Source organism: Pundamilia nyererei, unplaced genomic scaffold (assembly GCF_000239375.1).
Source record: "Pundamilia nyererei isolate P.nyererei 1_Seehausen unplaced genomic scaffold, PunNye1.0 scaffold00058, whole genome shotgun sequence".
Lineage (NCBI taxonomy): Eukaryota > Metazoa > Chordata > Actinopteri > Cichliformes > Cichlidae > Pundamilia > Pundamilia nyererei.
This window is the reverse complement of record NW_005187459.1, coordinates 2,918,924-2,937,482: the sequence shown is the minus strand read 5'-3', so window position 1 is coordinate 2,937,482 and position 18,559 is coordinate 2,918,924. Positions and strand designations below refer to the sequence as shown.

General features: G+C 41.2%; 1 protein-coding gene across 5 annotated transcripts in view; it reads left to right on the top strand.

Moving 5' to 3' along the window:
* utrn (utrophin) overlaps positions 1-18,559 on the top strand; it is a 142,503-nt gene that overhangs the window by 91,560 nt on the left and 32,384 nt on the right. For all 5 annotated transcript variants that reach the window (XM_005734470.1, XM_005734471.1, XM_005734472.1 and 2 more), the window contains 6 exons: positions 3,989-4,050; positions 5,727-5,801; positions 8,760-8,961; positions 9,518-9,603; positions 11,001-11,158; positions 15,988-16,154. In XM_005734470.1, the coding sequence (XP_005734527.1) occupies positions 3,989-4,050; positions 5,727-5,801; positions 8,760-8,961; positions 9,518-9,603; positions 11,001-11,158; positions 15,988-16,154 (750 nt within the window). The remainder of the gene's footprint in view (positions 1-3,988; positions 4,051-5,726; positions 5,802-8,759; positions 8,962-9,517; positions 9,604-11,000; positions 11,159-15,987; positions 16,155-18,559) is intronic.

Here is an 18,559-nt window from a genome sequence, read left to right as displayed (position 1 = left end):
CCAGCCACTCTGCTCACTGTGACAGTGTGCTCCTCAGGATGTCTAGTTTAGGAAGTTTTAATAGGAATCCTAAACTATTTGAACCGTAACTCAAAAGCCCAAAAAAGGGGAATGCTATTATAGGAAAGATGGGGGTGGCTTTTTAAGGGAGGGTGGAGGTGGAGCGGTGAGAGACAGAAGATGTCAGGTGGTGAATGCAGGCACTTATCACCTGTCACAGACACTTGGTGATAAGCCTGGCAGGCTGCTGTCAGTGGGGGGAAAAAACAGTTCTTGAAATCTTCCTCGTGCTTACTCAGATATTTCCCTGATTCTGTGTCTTTGAATATCCAGATATGCTACTAATCATTCAAGTGCACGCTCATGATTATTCATGGAAGTCTCTGAGCGTGTGACAGTGACAAATTCCCACCACCCACCAGCAAAGCGACTGCAGACGTGTTTGGCCACACTGTTGCCGTTTTTAGTTTTTAGGGAATCGTCTCCGGCCGTGCTGTGATTGTAGATCTATCCAAGAAGGATTTTGGCTTTTCCCTCAGGAAATATGAAACGTCTAGGTTACTTCTAGGGTAGAGGGAAAGAGTAGGAGGTTGTTGTGGTTATAATTTATTTTTAAGAAGCACCAATGAAGACGTAGTAATTAGCAGAACCACTTTAACCTTCAATGAGACTCTAAGTAGCTGGAAATTGTAAAGCTACACAAGCTTGATGAGCTAAACTGCTATTATTATTATGATCAGTTAATCTAAGAGGGTCAGATCGTATCACTTATGTCATAACTTCAGCTGCCTATTATGCTGACTTGGTGAGACAGAGATCTCATTAAAACATCTTGTAAAGGGTTATTTTCCCCTCACAGTACCCTTGTGGATACGTAAATATCATCCTTTTCTTTGTGCCTGCTGCTGCATCCCCTTTCTGTGACGCCGTTCGACTTGTAGATGGTTATTCTGAGATGTCATTTAATGACTTTTATGAGGGAAAATGTCACATGCATTAAACAAGACCCAAGAGGATTCATCTCCAGAACTCCTGTCTCACAGCTATCCGCTGCCTGACGAATCGGCGAAACCACTACGTGTCATCAGTGGCCGCTTTAATTGCCTTGTTTCTAATTGAATTTCCTTTTAATTTGATGCATATGAGAAGTCATTTTCCACTGTGGAAATCAATGTCGAGGAATTTGGAGAAGTGTTCAATATCTATCACGCTAATCCTTGAGTTTGAAAAGCTCGAGATATTGGAATGAAATAACTTCAGACGCTCAACTCGATTGAAATTGGCAGCCTTGCATCATGGTGTGCTTTTGGAGTGTTTTTGAACTTTGTGGTGCATTCAAATGCTTCTTGAAAGTTAGTAAAGGACACTTATCCATCGTAAAATCACCAATTAAACAATTAAAAGTAGCTTAGTTAATTTATTGACTCATAACCTGGCTTAATTTCATGAGGTAATAAAAGATTTTCGCTCAGACAACAGCATGGAGATAAATAGGATTTGGAGCGCAGGAAGAGAAGGAGTGACAGCTGTGCTGTGTTTGCACCTGCTGCTGGCGACACTAAACAGGAATCAGTGATAAAAGCCAGAATGAACAACAATGCTGAGGACAGGCTTATGACTTACAAGTCAACGACATCCTGTGATCACTGATATGCCCAGTCAATGAAACATTCAAGAATGCTTCTATGTTCAACCATTTGGATTAGTCAAGCTGGTGTGAAAGCTATTTGTTGACTACAGTGTGAGCTAAACAATATTCCTGAAAAAGGAGGGTCTGAATTTACATTACAATGCGCTAAACACGTATGAGCCAAAGCAGCAGACTTCAAAGAAGCATAATGGGCATGACTACTCGGCCGTCTGGTCTCCAGTTGTCCATAAAGGCTCAAGTCCACTCCTAAATTTTGTCGGTTTACCTTTCAAGGTTTTCTGGATCATGACCGTTAAACTTGGATTGAATTTTAGGGAAGTGAATAAAAAAACTTGGGCATGCACCAAAGTTTGGGGCACGAAAACTCAGGATGTTATAGTAGATGTTTTGACCCTGTGGGATAAATTTACAGTGCACAATCCAGTGGAAAAAAAGGAGGAAAAACCCAAACAAAAATAACAAGCATGCTCCTAGTGTTACTCCCAGCCTGACGCACTGCCTTTCAGCTTTTCCACTGAAAGCTGCTGTTTCCAGTCAGGTAAAAACAGCTGAGACACAGTGATCATCTCTGGGGATAATCGTCAACACAAAAGTCCAGCCAGTGTGAAATAGACACAGATTTTTTGCTCTTTAGCAAAGTTAGCCATCCATGGTAAAACGTTGTAAAGGTTTAGTTCTAATGTGTGTTTACTGAATCAAGCCGTCAAGCCTGATTTGTTTGTATAAAGCCAACCTTACCCTGAATTTTACTGTGGATGAATGTTTCACACTGCGCCATCTAAACTGTAACAGCTTTGTCATAAGTGTGCCATCACTTCACTTAGCTTTCTTTTTTTCCCCCCCTGCCTTCCTACAGGACAACAAAAGGACTGACATTGCAAAGGGAATATTTTGAGGGGAAAGAAGTGAAGACAGTTAAATTTGACAATTCAGTTGTCCCCATCATGGCATTCATGAGCTGTGGATATGAGCACAAGCTGTCTAATCTCTCTGGTGATGGAAATACTGGCTGCCGTGTGTGTGTGTGTATACAGAAGTCTGATTTTTGATGTTTTGTGAGTTCATGTGTATCCTATCAGTGTACTAGTTCTGTCTCGTCTGCGATGTACCATTCGACACGTCGGTGTAAAAAAACGTTTTATTGGTGATAGCTGCTTGCGAATGTGGTCTGCATAGAGATCGTGCTCTTTCTCCTAGTGTTTGTTTGTGTGGAGCAAATATCAGCGAATCCCCTACCAGCCTTTGACAATTTAGGCAAATGTTTCGCAGGTCCTTAGTGCAGGAATGTCCCGGCATTAAATATGCCTGCTCAGGTGTGAAAAGGGTCACCAGTTTGCGTAGCCGTTGAATAGCGATGAACATCTGCGCACGAGGAGGGCTTATGCCATCCACTTCGCCGCTGCGCTTCTCTGTCAGCACTCGGCTTTACTTCCTGCCGACTGTCAGCAGAGAGCGAGCCATCGCAGAATCCACAGGGGAGCCTCTGCATTCTGAAGCAGACTTTTATTTAAAAAAAAAAAAAAAAAAAGATCTTCCAGAAAACTCCTCAAACATCCCACGCAGATCTGAGTGTGGCTTCTGACAGCCAGGTGCCTCCTTGAAATATTATGCAGGCGTGCGCACACACGCACACACACACACACATACACACACGTAAGGCCACATCATGGCCAGAATAGCTCAAATAAAAGAAGTGATTGGCAGGCGAAACAGCTATGTTTGATCATTCTTTTTAAATGTTTTTTTTTTCCTTCTCCTACTGTTGGTTTTCCGACTGCTTTTATTTGTGTTTGGTGTGTGCGTGCGTGCGTGCGTGCGTGCGTGCGTGTGTGCGTGTGTGTGCATGCTGTGGCTTCTACCTGAAGCAGAAATGTAAACAGAAGGTTTAGACTTGGTCCCCTCATGTTTATTATGGTATTTGAAAGGAAAGGTGGGTATGTGTGTCTGTGTTGTTTCATTAAGAGTTCTGTGATTTATGATGTATTCGTAGCCTCTGTCTCCATTTCAGGGGTGATAACAAAAGAGATGCCAATATGAGCGTCCACAGTGTCTGTACTGTTCCAGTGATGATGATAAAAGTAATGTTAGCTTCTGTGTAATTCCACTTGTTTATCCTTTTGCTCAGTTTCTCTGTATGATTTTTGCATACCTTTCTTATTCAGTGTTTTTTTTTCTATCTTGTTTTTTTGTGATAAGCCTTGAAAGTGTAGAAAGTATTTATGAGTGCGTGTGTGTGTGTCTGTGTTTAGACATCAGCAGTTGTTCTGTTTATGTGTCAGCTCATGATTTTGTGTATTTTGCACTCTTAAGTTTTCTCTTCTGTGTTTCCATTTTTAGTCATCAGACACAAACGACGTGCTGGGACCATCCAAAGATGACAGAGCTCTACCAATCACTAGGTATAGAACATAGTATTATGTATGAGGACTTAGGCTCCCGACTTATTTTTCAAAATAAATGTCGCTTCAGAAAATTGCTAAGAATAAACTTATTTCCAACTTTATATAGTGTTATTTAGCTGGGGTTTCTTTGCCCAGGTAATAAGATACTGCCGGAGAAATGTACAATGGAGATATTAAAAATTCAATTTAAAAACATTTCCATACCAAAAAAAGACTGTCACGCAAGATAATCCACAGAATTCACTGTCAGCTTTTTTCCCCTCAGCATTTCTTTGGGGGAAAGTTGTTCCAATGCGAACTTTTCACAGTCTGTACTTCATATTATCCAAAGTACTGAGGTTGCTGATCCTGAAAAGAGATGCTGCTGTTAAATATTTCAAATGTAATCTGTCATTCCTCTGTGCTTCACATAACGCAATTTGTCTGTATGATGCTAGGGTCCAAAAACTGTTTTTCTGGTCTTTAGTCCTGTCACAGGGCTTAAGGCGGGGTACCCCATGGACGGGTCGACAGCTCACACAGAGACAGACTCATATTCACAACTATGGGCAATTTACCTCATCTTTGTACTGTGAGAGGAAGCCGGAGTACACAGAAAATGCACACCAGCACAGGGAGAACATGCAGATGCCACGCAGAAATGTCCACTGAGTCAAACCCAGCACTTACTAACCACGCTAACACAAGGCTGGTTTTGTTTTTGTGAACTAAAGTTTACTTAACGTATGAATTAAGTGTTAATTTACTGCATGTGATTTGTAAGTCAGGTAAAATTGTCATTAGGTGTCAGCTGATCGTGACGTATCATAGCTGATACGTTCCCTGACTTCGTCCAACTCTGGCATCTCTAAGAAACTGATTGAGAATCTCAAATAAAGCCGATGCATGCCTACAAAGCAGCGGAAGGCTATAAAAAGATAGCAAAGTGCTCCCTGTCAGAAATGCAGTGAAGGTGAAGAAGAAGAATACTTTAAGACTGAAATGTACATCTGCTGGACCGGGAGGCCGAGTAAACCCTCACATGACTGCAAAGTAGCTGCAGAAAGGTTTAAAGGCTCTGCAGCTTCCCATCAGGGTGTGGGCTGAAGCATCATCACTGTGATCTCAACTTCTGCACAGCAATATCTGCATGAACAAGATCACCTTTTAAACAAGTGATGTGGCTCTTTGAAGCAGACGTCTTGTTTCTGATCAGGGATCAGCACAGTGCTGTAGACCCATTCTCACTTGTCTGGTTCATTTACTCTTTAGATTTGACTTCATGAAGCTGACACCCTGATCTTTTCCCTCTCTCCCCCTCCCTGATAATATCCATATGCGTGCCTGTGTCCCTTCAGGATCACCCGTATGACTGTGGTATTTTTTTTAATGAGCTGCCAGATAAGTAATAACCTGTGAATCTTTGGGAGTGTATTCTGTAGGCCAGGAGCTCAACAAATAGCACCAGACTCCACTGAGATAGAACTCACTAACCTAATTACACAGTCCATATTAGCAGCCTCTCGCCTCAGCCGTCTCCACAGACAATAACTAACAGAAGTCAGATTTCACTGAAGGTTGCTTGTGTTGCCCAGAAGGCAGATTTCTGCTGCATTTTGTTTTCCAATTTTCTGCCTCTGTTTTCCTTTTTGTCCATTTACCTTTTATCTCTCTGTCTCCTTTCCTGCCTGTAGCGGACTTGAACAATGTGAGATTCTCAGCATACCGAACAGCCATGAAGATTCGCAGACTACAGAAAGCACTGTGCTGTAAGTAAGATGAACACACACGCGCGCGCACACACCCACAGACACCTTAATACCTACAGCCGCGGTCTGCTTCTTTTGATGTTTGGGCTCAACAAGGGGATGCAGTAATGATTTGAAGCTTTGCCAGATGCTGTGCCAGAACAGCATAGGAGCCAAGCATATTTTTGGCTTTAAAATTACCCACTCTGCATGAATTTGTGTGCGCGTATGTGCATGATTCTTTGCATACAGAGTCACAGCTGGTGCTTGTGTTAAGCCTGTTGAGCGTAAGCCTCATTTGGTGAGCACAGGTGGAGTTTTGTTTTTTTTTTTAAATAAATAAATAACTAAATACATTCTCAGAATGAGAGAGTGATGTTTTTGTGTTTGTAATGTAATCTTCGATAGGAAGTTGCCATTACTTAGAGTCTCAGGTGGCTATAAACACCATATATATATATACACAAATACACACACACATTACAGGTGCATGTAGACTCCTCCATGTGGGGTTTCAACCAGCATGGCAGTAGCTACTTGGGCTCAGCTCAACGTAATAATGGTGACAAATGTTAACCATTATCCAGCTGTTGACATTATTAGTGCACCTCACACTGTGAGCCTACACTGTTTATTTACATCCTGCTGTTTGTAGGAAGTTTGGAGTGTGTACGAGTGTAACAAATACCACACATCAAAACCGTACCGTTACCTCAGACGGTTGTGTGCATGTGCAGCATGCCCAGCAGGGTATGTCAAAGTGTGTTATTGTGTGTGTTGGTTGTCAATGAGTTTGAATGATTCAGGCGTTTTAGTTTGCTATCTCATATTGCTTCTGTGTGTGCGTGTGATTGTGACGATAATGCATTAGCCTGAGTGAGTTCGACTTGGGGCACTGCGATTCAATTTCATTCATTAGATTGGAGCAGTCACAGTATACAAACACACACTGACATGCACGCACACACATGCACATGGAGGCACAGAAGGATCAGTAGTTATTAGTTATTAGCCTGGATTCATGTGGAATCTTTGCTTGGAGATCCATGTGTCTGACTGTTTGTGATTGTGTGTGTGTGTGTGAGAGAGAATTTGACACACACGTGACGGGGATACTATAAAACGGCTAATTGGGTTAAGTCTGTGCCAGGGGGGTGGAGAAGCACAAATGAGCTTGCGTGGCATCCACTAATGTGCCACAGCCTTTCAGCTTCATACCAGAGTGTGTAATGACAAAGCTGCAGAGAAGGAAAGTTTTGCTTTCTGATAGCACAGCTGCCCTGCTGCGTCCACTCTGTGTGGATTACTCCAGTAATTAGTGCTGTCTTTGAGGGCAGGAGGGTGAGAGATGTGCAGTGTGGAAGTTTTTAAATATTTATAGAAAATTCATTAAAGGTCAGAAGAGTAATGCAGAGAGAGAGGAGTTTACAACTGTGGTTTATGTTCCTGTATACCTGTGAAATAGATTTGAACCTCCCATGTATTGAAATCTTTTGATAAATCTGAAACAAGATGCCGTGACCATAAAGTACGGTAGATTTTTAAATGTTAATGATTCTTTCTGTGGTAATTATCCCACTGTCTGCATTTTACCTCCTGGTTGGTTGACCTGCCAGTGGATCTAAGCAAAGCACTAATTAAAAATCCCTTTGGTATCTGAGCTTCATCCTCACCTATTAATATATTCTTGTACTATGTAACTAGATCCTGACTCTTGTCATGTATTTATTAAGCAGTACGTGTGCTGTAGAAAACAAAGAAGGAGATGCTTTAACATTTAGAGAAAACTGCTTATCTACTTTATTTTTTGCTGACAAAAACAAATGAGATATAATTTGTTAATTAGTGAGCTTGAAAGGTGCTGGTCGGCACTTCGGGCAGAGACAGCCAGCTGTTCGATCCAGTGTCATATTAAAGAGCAGGATTATCTTATTAACTCATTAGTGGGTTGTGTCATGGTTTAATGTCAGATATTTAACAGATTTAAAGGACCAAACCGGCTGTTGGTTTCTTGAAAATGGAGACAATATCTTTACTGTGGAAGCATTTTTGTTTAATAATGTTATGTTATATGTTTCTTAGTCTGAGCTTTTTAAAAAAAATACAACAGTATGACTTCACAGTGACACTCAAAGTTTAATATACTTCCCTAGATTATCAGTATATTGTAATGAAAATAGGCTGACGTCATCATAGTGTAATTAAAACATCATAGAACAGATTTTTAGTATAACCCTTGTCCTTCGAGAGGCGTTACGCTCTACGAGTGCTTTTATATTTCCTTATTCTAAAAGAAGTACTGCACTGTTACAGTTAAAGGCCTCTTACGATGGGGAGTTCATGCTCAAGCACTATAAATACAGCAGCTTCTGTTGTATTTATTTATATTTTAGGTACTTTGTCTCAATGCGCTGGCTTTTTTATTCAATTATCCTCTTCCGTTCGATTTTCCGTCTTTTTTGCCATCTCTCTTGCGCTTCAGATGCGTAAGTGAAGGGGACAGTATGATGGAGGCCTAATTGAAATTCTATATAAAAAATATGGTTACATTTTTGTTTTTGTCATTCTAGAGCCAAGACTCCAGAGAGACTGCTCTGTCTGATTCATTTCATCTCTGTTCCTCGTTTGTCTTTTTTTAGTTCACATTTCTCCTCAATGGATCCGTCTATTTTCTGTCTGTAATTCTGGCCTACCCCTGCACTTATTTTTTTTTATGAACCTATTTTGATAAAATATCAGTCAAGTCTGTAGTTTAGACGTTCTTCTATAAGTAGCCTGTGCCATTTTCAGCTCCTTGTCCTTTTCTGATATCTTGACATTTGTTGAAAAAATCAGAGCAGCTGCTGAAAGCTCAGTGAGCAAGCTGGAAAGGTTACTAATGGTCCTGTGTTTCTTTGTCCCTTTCTTCCATTTTCCTCCCGCCTCCTTCTCCTCGCTGTTTCTCTCCTTCTATATCTCGACCGCCCCATTCATCTGCAGTGGACTTGCTGGACCTCAGCGTTGCCCAGAACACCTTTGAGCAGCATAAACTCACCAATAACAATCAGCTGCTTACCGTTCCCGACGTCATCAACTGCCTAACCTCTATCTACGACGGCCTGGAACAGGAGCACAAAGACCTGGTTAACGTGCCTCTCTGCGTTGACATGTGTCTCAACTGGCTGCTTAATGTTTACGACACGTACGTATGCCCTCTGCGATACATGTTGCCGTACATATTCGTAGCAATGCTTACCACTTCATGCTGTTGCATGCACATGAATGATGCACTTGTTTAAAATTAGACTGCATTAAAGGACCTGTCATGTCAACAATGCACATATTCATGCTGTCATCATGTCATATGCATAAGTCGGCAAGTGCCTCAGTGGGCGTGTTACGCATTGTGCTAATTTAGGAGCAACTTTCATGTGTCAATATAATCTGCTCTCGCCAGAACATACAGTACTCTCTGCATAATCATGTGTGCACTCATACACTGTAAACCAACCATCTCCGCACTCTAAATACCATTTGTGCGCATTCAGAGGAAAAAAGCACAAACAACTCACAACGTCCTGCACGCAATCCTTTCCTTTCCAGGCACATAATGGTTTTATGTCTCTGTTGTTGCATGTAATTCAAATCTGAAATGATCTCGCTACACTTATATTGAATGTATACTCAGAAACACACAGCAACAGTAAATGTAACTAATTTTCACTGTCTGCTTGGTGTCTCCGTGGTGCTGTCTGCAGTGGTCGCAGTGGGAAGATCCGGGTACTGTCTATGAAGATCGGCCTGCTCTCTCTCTCCAAGGGACACCTGGAGGAGAAATACAAATGTAAGTGTCAGCGAGTTGGTGTGACGTTTGATTCTGTACACGTGCATCTAAACCCACTCGCGTCCCTTTCATAAGAGACCAGCCTGTCTCCGATTTCAAGTGATACTGCTGCACGATGGCTGTACTCCCAGCAGTATTAATCAAACTCGAGACGGAGAGGAGTTAGAAATCGGGTCGTCTAATTGGATGAGAGACCTCCTCCGCGTTTCTCTTGTTCTTTATTTAATTTTCTATTCTCCCTTATTTTTTAGGATTAGGGAGCGTGAATATAGGCTTGCTGCACTGGGAGGAGAATGTCATCCTAGCTTCCTGCTCTTTGTTTTTGCTGCTTTATCTCTCTCTCTCTGTCTCGCTCCCTGTCTTCCTTTGCTGTCACTGCTCACGCCACTGTTCATCCATCTAACAGTTCCACTTTATCTTTTGTCCTGTCTTACTTAGTCTTGCTTCCATCCTCTTTCCTTTCTTACTCTTTCGCCTCCTTTTCTCTTCCCATGGCATGGACTCCATCCCTGAGCCTATTCGTTCCACTGGCAGTTTCTATTAGCCTGAGAAGGGTATCTAGCATGGTTGATTGCGTCCTTCCTCCTTTACTCTTTTAGGGTCTCATTGACTGTCAGTCCCTTGCAGATAGCTGCACTGCATTGCGCACGCACCTAACTAGGTGTCCTGTTATTTGACACCCATTTTTGACAGTTGCAAATGTCAGATGTATATCTGTACTGGACTGATTTCATAAGAGATGTGTACGTGGGGGGGATGGGGTCAGAGACATGTAATTGCTGTCTCTCTTTTCTTTTTTTCTTTTTCTTTTTTTGCATGTGCAATCCATGAACACCCACACACAGTCATGGCAGGAGCTGGCATCAGGACCAGGCTTCATAGAGAGATCAAAGACAGTGGCAAGCGGAGCAGAAAGACCTGTCATGCCCTCTGTTTTTTCCTCTCCTCTTTTTCTCTGGATTACACTCTCTGCCTTCTTTGCTCATTTTGTGCATGTGCTCCAGCGATGTTTCGTAACCTCATCTGGGGGGGTGTTGCCAACATGCAGAGTAGCTTAGATAGTGTGTCATTGGGCAGGCATCCATATCCAGTACGGAGCTTTGTCAATCTCCGTGAGAAGGGATGGAAAGATGGAGACGGGGAGGGAAAGATTAGAGAAAAAAAGCCTGCTGTGGAAAAACTAAATGCATCTGTTCTCTGATTCTTTTTGTCCTCCCTCTCACCCACATATACACTAACGCTTTTCCCTCCCACTCCCTGCTATATTGTCACTCTTTCCTTCTCTACATCTTTTCTATTTATACTTATTTTTATTTTAAATATCACCCACATGCTCTAACTTTCTCCCTTATTCCTTCTCTTTTACCTCACCGCTCCTTCCTGTCCTCTCTCTGCAGACCTCTTCAGCCAGGTGGGGTCAGCAGGTGACACGTGCGACCAGCGGCAGCTTGGACTGCTGCTTCATGAAGCCATCCAGATCCCAAGACAGCTGGGCGAGGTGGCTGCCTTTGGAGGCTCCAACATTGAACCCAGTGTTCGCAGCTGCTTCCAGCATGTATGTTCACACAGAAACACACAAACATGTGCATTTAACACATCACATTAGTGTACACCTACACACATCTGAAGAATACAGAAGCACATAAGCTGTTCATGCCATAGTCTTTTAATGTTCTTACCACTGGATGGATTATAAGCATGGGGGGAAAAATCCATTTAAATTCCATTTAAATTCTTTTTTTCCCCACATGTTAATGAATAACAAGTTCAGGGTTTTTGTTTGTAACAAATCTATAACCTCAATCTGATTAATCAGTGATTTTTCTCCGTGTTTAAACTATGATTTCACTGGTTTTACCTCTAATACATAAGCTGAAAAAGATTTTCTTGTTTTGCTTTGTTTTTGTTCTGTTTCGTTTGACAAAAACAGTCTGAATGTGAAATTGTGATTGCTTAACTGGTGGGGGAAATCAGATGGCATATTAATGACTAATTAAAATAAAGGTTTGAAAATGTGTGCTGGGCAGATAGAATAGAAATGCTAGGACAAAATGAGCCCAATGCTAGTCGACTCAAAATTACCTCTTTATTGCTGTTTTTCTTATATATGCTCATTTTAGTTTGGGGAAAAACTATCTTATGTACACATATTGTGTACAGTTAACTGATAGTCTGGTGCTCATGTGTAAGCAGAAGCTTTAAATCTCTTCTTAAGATAATATATGTCCTGTTAGCTACAGGGTTCATGTTATGCTTTATATTTTTATATAACTCATAACGCCGATTAGGCAATCGATCCCTGGGGATTTTTCTGTTAATATATTATTCATGTCTTCCTCTGGAACCTACTCCACCGTATCATATTTATTTCTATCTTAAGAGACATCTTCTTGTTTGTCACAAGCACATTTTGTCTCTGCCATCTGTCACTGCTTGTGAATACTTGTAAAAGAAAAGTCTGATTTTCCAATTATCCAACAAAGATTTCTTGCGTGGACACTGCTTTGACACTCTTTTGATTCAGCTTTCTGCTAAAAAAGCTGAAAGGTATGAGCTTAAAAAGCGCTGCCAAAAAAAGTTGATTCCGTTCATCTTGACGTAGCGTTTTCAGTGCAAGAAACTACCTTTGCACAACGAGGGAAAGTAGCCCACTGAATGAACAATGGGCTGTAAGGTCAGTTTCTTCATCATTAAAATGCACATTGTCATGACCATTGATCAACGACCACTGATCTATGACCACTGATCAATGGCCATGAGTACCATTCACAGAGAGTTGGGGAATGGCTGCAATCACAGCATTTTAGGATGGTGAAAGATGTACCCTTAGGCCCCTTGACTCCCCACTCAAACCAGCGTTCCTCCCTGTCCAGGATGTGTACATCCTCATCATTGAAAGAGTGTGCACTGGCCTGTAGGTGTAAATAGACTGCAGAGTCCTGGCCTGACGAGGTAGCTCTTCTGTGTTGTGCCGTCCGCTTAGCCAGAGGTTGTTTGGTTTCCCCGATGTATAAATCATCCAGTCCTCCTGGCACTTAACAGCGTGCACTATATTACTCTGTTTGTGCCGGGTGATCGGATATTTGGGGTGGGCCAATTTTTGGCACAGCGTGGGGTTTAAAAGCCACAGAGTCCACAGTGTTTAGAGGAAATGCGTCTCAGCTTATTCCGATACTCCTGACACATACAGAATCTCTATAGGTTTTCGCTAAGGCAGCAGTTGTCCATGTCTCCTGAATGGCCTGGAGCATTCTTTGGGTGCCTTCTTAGCTTTGACAAATGTCCAGCTGGGATAACCACATTAACTCGGGGCCTTCTTGATATCATCTTCTCCTTCCATGGCTGCTTTATCAGTGGGGTGTGCTATATGACATTATTATTCAGTGCATCTTCCAAAGGCTGATTATCATCGAGCATCTGAGCTTTTTTCACCTTCTCCAGCCACCTAACACCAGATCCTGAGAAAAGTACTTGAGTGTTTGAGCTCTGCTAACCAACCACAAAGCCTCAAATGGCCTCCGGTGCTCTGCTGGCTGTCCTCTAGTATTTTACTGCAGTCAGCTAACCATTTTTTGCGAGTTTACCTCTGGACATTACTGGCATTTAATGATGTCCTTATCCCCCCAGAATCACTGTTTCATTTCTCTCACTCTTCCTCCCCCTGGCTCGTGCTTCGGTGGTCATAAATGGGAGCCAAACATTAAAATTAGGAAGCTATAAATTTCACTGATTTCCTGCCGCGCGCCTCCCAAAATAGCAGAGGGAGGCAGTTTTAAACTTTATCTCTCCCTCTGTTTTCTTCTCGAAATATTGCAAAGAGGCAAACACCTTGCTGCCTCGCCTTGATGTCATAATAATACGCACATATCCACAAGGAGATATATACATGCATGAGTGCACACACTAGCTTATATGGACATAAATTGCTCACAAACTTGGTCGTGAATTGCTGTGCCAGCTGTAGTCCAGTTGCTCATTAATCATTCAATCATCCAGCCGGGTTGGCAAGTGGAAACCAGGCAGACATAAACTCTCACGCTCTCTCTTTTATTTACACATGCATACACATGGACGAGCAAAGCCCCATGCCACCTGTGTGTCAGTCAGCCCCATCAGTGACAGGGCAGTCGCTTATTCCATTTCCTTTAATGGGGTCTGTGATAAATGAGTTGCGCCGCCATAAATATAGCCTCTTTCGCCATTCCTTTGTTACTCTCCTTCATTTATCCATCAGTCCATCTATCTAGTCATCCTTCGAGACACCCAGCAATTAATCTGTAAGTGCTATAATTCTGCCGTTAGATGGTAAGTAGGAGGGAGAGAAGGCGCAGATCAGACTAATGTATGGGAAAGGAGAGATGGAGAGGTGGTGCATGGGAAGATCAAATGAAAGAGTGGAGGAGCGTTAAAGACCATTTGAGAAGTCATAAAGGTGAGGAATTAATTGGATGTGTTCTCATTTATGAATCTGAATCTTAAAAGCTGCCTTCAATTTAAAAAAACCAAAAGAAAAACCCAAACCTGCCTCAGAAACATTAACAGTTACCAAACCCAAGGTTAATTTTTTAAAGCTAAATCTCACTTTAGTACTTTTTAAAGACAATGTCAGTGTAAAACCAGAGTTTCATAAAGAATACCAAAATATAGCTTTCTTTGATTACCTGCAGTTAATAATATATATGTTACATGGAGCATGTTATTATTTTATTTATAATTGAGTAAAAAGAGCCACCGATACAATGAATTCAAACTAGAGCTTCACCAATATCCAGTGTAGATATTTGCTGATTTACAGTATCGTCGTCTGCATTTATGACACAGTTAGGATAAATGGGAAAGGCTGAGAGTAAATGAGTACACCATGGCTTTTTGGGATAATTTGAAGGCAGTTTTGATTGATAAAATCAATGATGCCACATGTCAATATGTCCTGTCTTTGATCAGTGAGCTAAGTATTCAGCTGTTTTCCCTTTAAAGGTTATCAACCACATATTTAGATAATATTAAGGGGTTTTAAGGCCAGCAGACATATTTACAAGAGTCAGGAAGGATAGGGTTTGTCTCTGTCACCACACTCCTATAAACAGTGCAAATATTTCCCTTTTAGATTGGCATTTGAAGCAGAAAACGGGGATATTTGGCTTTTTGTTTGTTGAAATGTATCCTTTTTCTATCTGTTCCACAGATAATTTTAAATTAAGTGTTACTGTTCCACAATACCTTTATTTTGTTAGTTTAAACTTTGGGATGGTGAAGGAAAAAAAGCTTAGAAACCTGACTTTGATTTGAGTAGAAGTAAAAAAATATATATATATTCTGTTCAGTAAAACAAAAGCTTTGAGAGAAGGTAAAGACATCCTGACACTGCTTACATTGAGAGTCCAGCCAGAACAGGATTTCTTTGGTTTAAATTTGAGCTGGAATTTATTTTCAGAAGTATATGTAAATAAAGTCGAGATGCCGTATAGTCCTGCACACCATAAGCCTTGAAAAGGGATCAGGAGGAAACACACAAACACATTTACTAATGTTATTCCTTTTGATTGTTTGCTCTTCTTGTTGCAAATGCATTCTGCCCTTTGCTGCCCTTTTGTGTGTCAGGCATGATGGAAAGGTTGCCTTTGATTTGTTTTGCAGTAATAGCAGCCATGTCAAAGCTTTGCTTCATGTGTTGACTTTTCCATTGGGTTCATTATTGTCTGCAGATGAGCAAAGATCCAGCTGAAAAACATGTTGTGAACATTCCTGTGTTGGATTACGGCACTTGTTGGAATCATTTAAAACATTTGATCAAGTTCTTTTAAGCTAATAAAGAACTTAAGTTATTGAAACAGGAGATAAGCAGACTGTTTACTCTGCAGTTTTCATGCATAGTACTGTACACGTTACACCCCCAAAAGTATAAAGCAGCACTTATGAGTAGGAGTTTAAGAGCATTTTTCAAAGGTATCTGCACAGAGCAACAATGCTGTTATCTAACAGTGCAACTATGGGGTATGTAGGGCAGAGAGGGTGTTAAAATCAATCATTGTTTACTGTAAGATATTTCAACCAATAAACATGAATAAAGAGCTCATAAAAGTTATTTAGTCTTGGTTCACAATTCAAGGCCTTAACGAGCCGCAGGGACTCATCACTTTAATATGTACGGTCATCTTAAATTTGTCTGCGTCTTTATTGCGTGTTTGGTAACAAGTCAGAAGTTATTGCCTGTTAGTTATTTCTGGTCTGCGTGTTTTTCTCCCATGCTGCAGAGAGTGCCTTTTATATTTTATCAGCTCTCATTGCTGAACCTTTATTGAACTGTAAATCATATGATTGATAAACCTTTGATTTAAAAGCCTAATTCTTAATCCTGCCCCCTTGTTCTTTTTAAATGTCCAGGTAAACAATAAGGTGGAGCTAAAGCCCAGAGAGTTCATTGACTGGATGCGTCTGGAGCCTCAGTCCATGGTTTGGCTTCCTGTCCTGCACAGAGTGGCTGCTGCAGAAACGGCGAAACATCAGGCCAAGTGTAACATCTGCAAGGAGTGTCCTATTGTTGGCTTCAGGTAAATACACATATTCCTATTTAGCATTCAGGTCGGCATTTGCGTAACATGCCAAATAAATAAAGGTGATAAAGTCTGCAACTTGTAACAGGCTCCACACACACACAGCAAATCTAGAAGTGTTCTGCATTGTTTTCTCCTGGTTGAGCATAAAGGGCAGGTCTGCTCTGGAGGGCAGGCATTTATCTAAATGTCAGCAGCTGATACACCACTGACTAAATACCATCCGGAGGTTTGCAGTGGAGCTTGCACAAGTACTCACAAACAAAATGACATCCTCATACACACAAACAGGTAGCACACAAACAGGTAGCGCACCACCAGATTCTCAAAAATTTTAAACAGCTGATCACCCAGCTAACAACTGGCAACCACCCAGTGATCCTGTGCAGTACTGACACACACAAACACGTGCTCTAAATATTGCCTGTCTTTTATTTGGCTACTGCTCTTACTGAGCGAAAGATCAACAGGTTTATTTATTTCAAAACAAAATTCAGGTTTTCCACTGGCCAGCATGATGGAAATGCTTTTTGTGTGGCCGGAGATGGTAATAACCCCACCTTTCTAAGTAAGGTTAGGTGGCAGGATTGCCTCCTTTGGATACCTTGCTTTGCCAGCAGAAAGAGAAATACGCTCAGGCATTTGATGAAGCACACATCTCCCAAGTTGTGTCATTGATCGATGAGAGAGCGCGATAGTGGGAAGGAAAGGCAGGGAGCAGGAATGAAAGGGGAGGAAAAATGCATAGCAGGCATTTTGTGTGGTCTTGAGACATGGCACCAACTGGGTTTCAAGTAGTTTTCATGTTCTTCAGAATATCAGTAGGTTTAAAATTAGCCTCGGATGAGGAGGGTCGACATATACGTTTGAGTTGACTGGGTGTATGTTAACTCAATTCTGCAAATTAGTGAGATAGGTTATATGCCACTGAGTCGTATTTGCACTCTTGGTACTTTGCATGTATTTTTTTTTTCTTGCACTGTTAATTCTGACAGCAGTCATCACACTTTGTTACAGCAAAATCCTTGGGAGCCCAAAGGCTTTACATATTTTGCGGGGCTAAAAATTCAAAATGTAATAATAAGAATCGGAATGAATCGTAAACTAATTAGAGTTTATAGATGGATGGTTTGATTAAATTAATATATTTGTGGTTAAGTGGAAAATAGTTATTCACATTGGTTCTCTAAGTACTTTTCTTTTTTCCCAAAAAGAAGATAACAACTTGATAACAACCTTAATACCAAAGGTATTAACAGAACACCCCCCCCCCCAGAAAAAAAACAACAACAAAAAAACGGCAATTAACTTAGATAAACCTGTGAAAATTACAGATTTATTCCTGTCTACAAACACAGAAATTTACATTAATTACCTGCATACAGAGACCAGGCGGAACTTCATGGATTAAAGCAGAAATTCCACAATTAGTGACAAAGTTGCTGCAGGACAGCAGTTTATCTGCAAGCGACAGAGTTGTGCTCTGTTTGTAATGTGTGTTTATAATTTAGATGTCAGTTATTTGGGAACCTTTGCCACGCTGTCTTTGAGTGATTAGCCACTGAGCTGGACTGAGTTTGGAGACAATTTGTCTCCCACTAGGGTGACCTGTGTAATATCCTTCAATCCAAAGTGCAAAACCCCCAACATCTGTCCGACCAGCCAGTCACTGCAACTACTTGGAATAAGTCGGCAGTTGCAAAAACCTAAATGCAGTCTTTTTTTCCCCCCTAATTTGAAGGAGGTTACCGTCCTACTTTAACCTCCTAAGACCCGAACTCTTCCACGGCATGCATTTTTAATTTCTCTTTGATATTTGGGCATATTGGGGCCCGATGAATGTAAAAACAAAGAATTACCAGATTATTTTAGTTTTTATGAAAAATAAGAGCCACATATGAGGATATTTGTTTAAAATTCTGATAGAACAGTAGCAGTATAATGTCCTCGTAAGTGGATATCAGGCCCAAAATTGAGTATTTTGGTCTAAATAACCCAAAATGTGATGTCCACATATGTGGACGCCAGGTCCTAGGAGGTTAATGTTTTGAGACTGAGCCATTAATCGGCCATTCAAGGAACATTTACAACCAAGAGCATGGGCTTAAAATTACCAGTACATAACTGAAGAGGCAATAATGCTAAACGCTAATCAGTTATCACCAAGGCTGCTGTTGCTGTTGGGTTTTTGTGGGGGTTTTTTTTTTTTTTCCACCGCTTGAGTTGATCCTACATTGATCAATAGCAAAAAAGGAGATCACCAAACAATACAAGTTTGCTGGTTACCCAAAGTTGGCGAATTAAATGAGGGCCATCTCAACACCTTCTAAGTGAAGGTGACTCAAACCCCACCCCCATCCCCTTAACAGTAATATGCTATGTGTCAGTACATAATGGCAAAT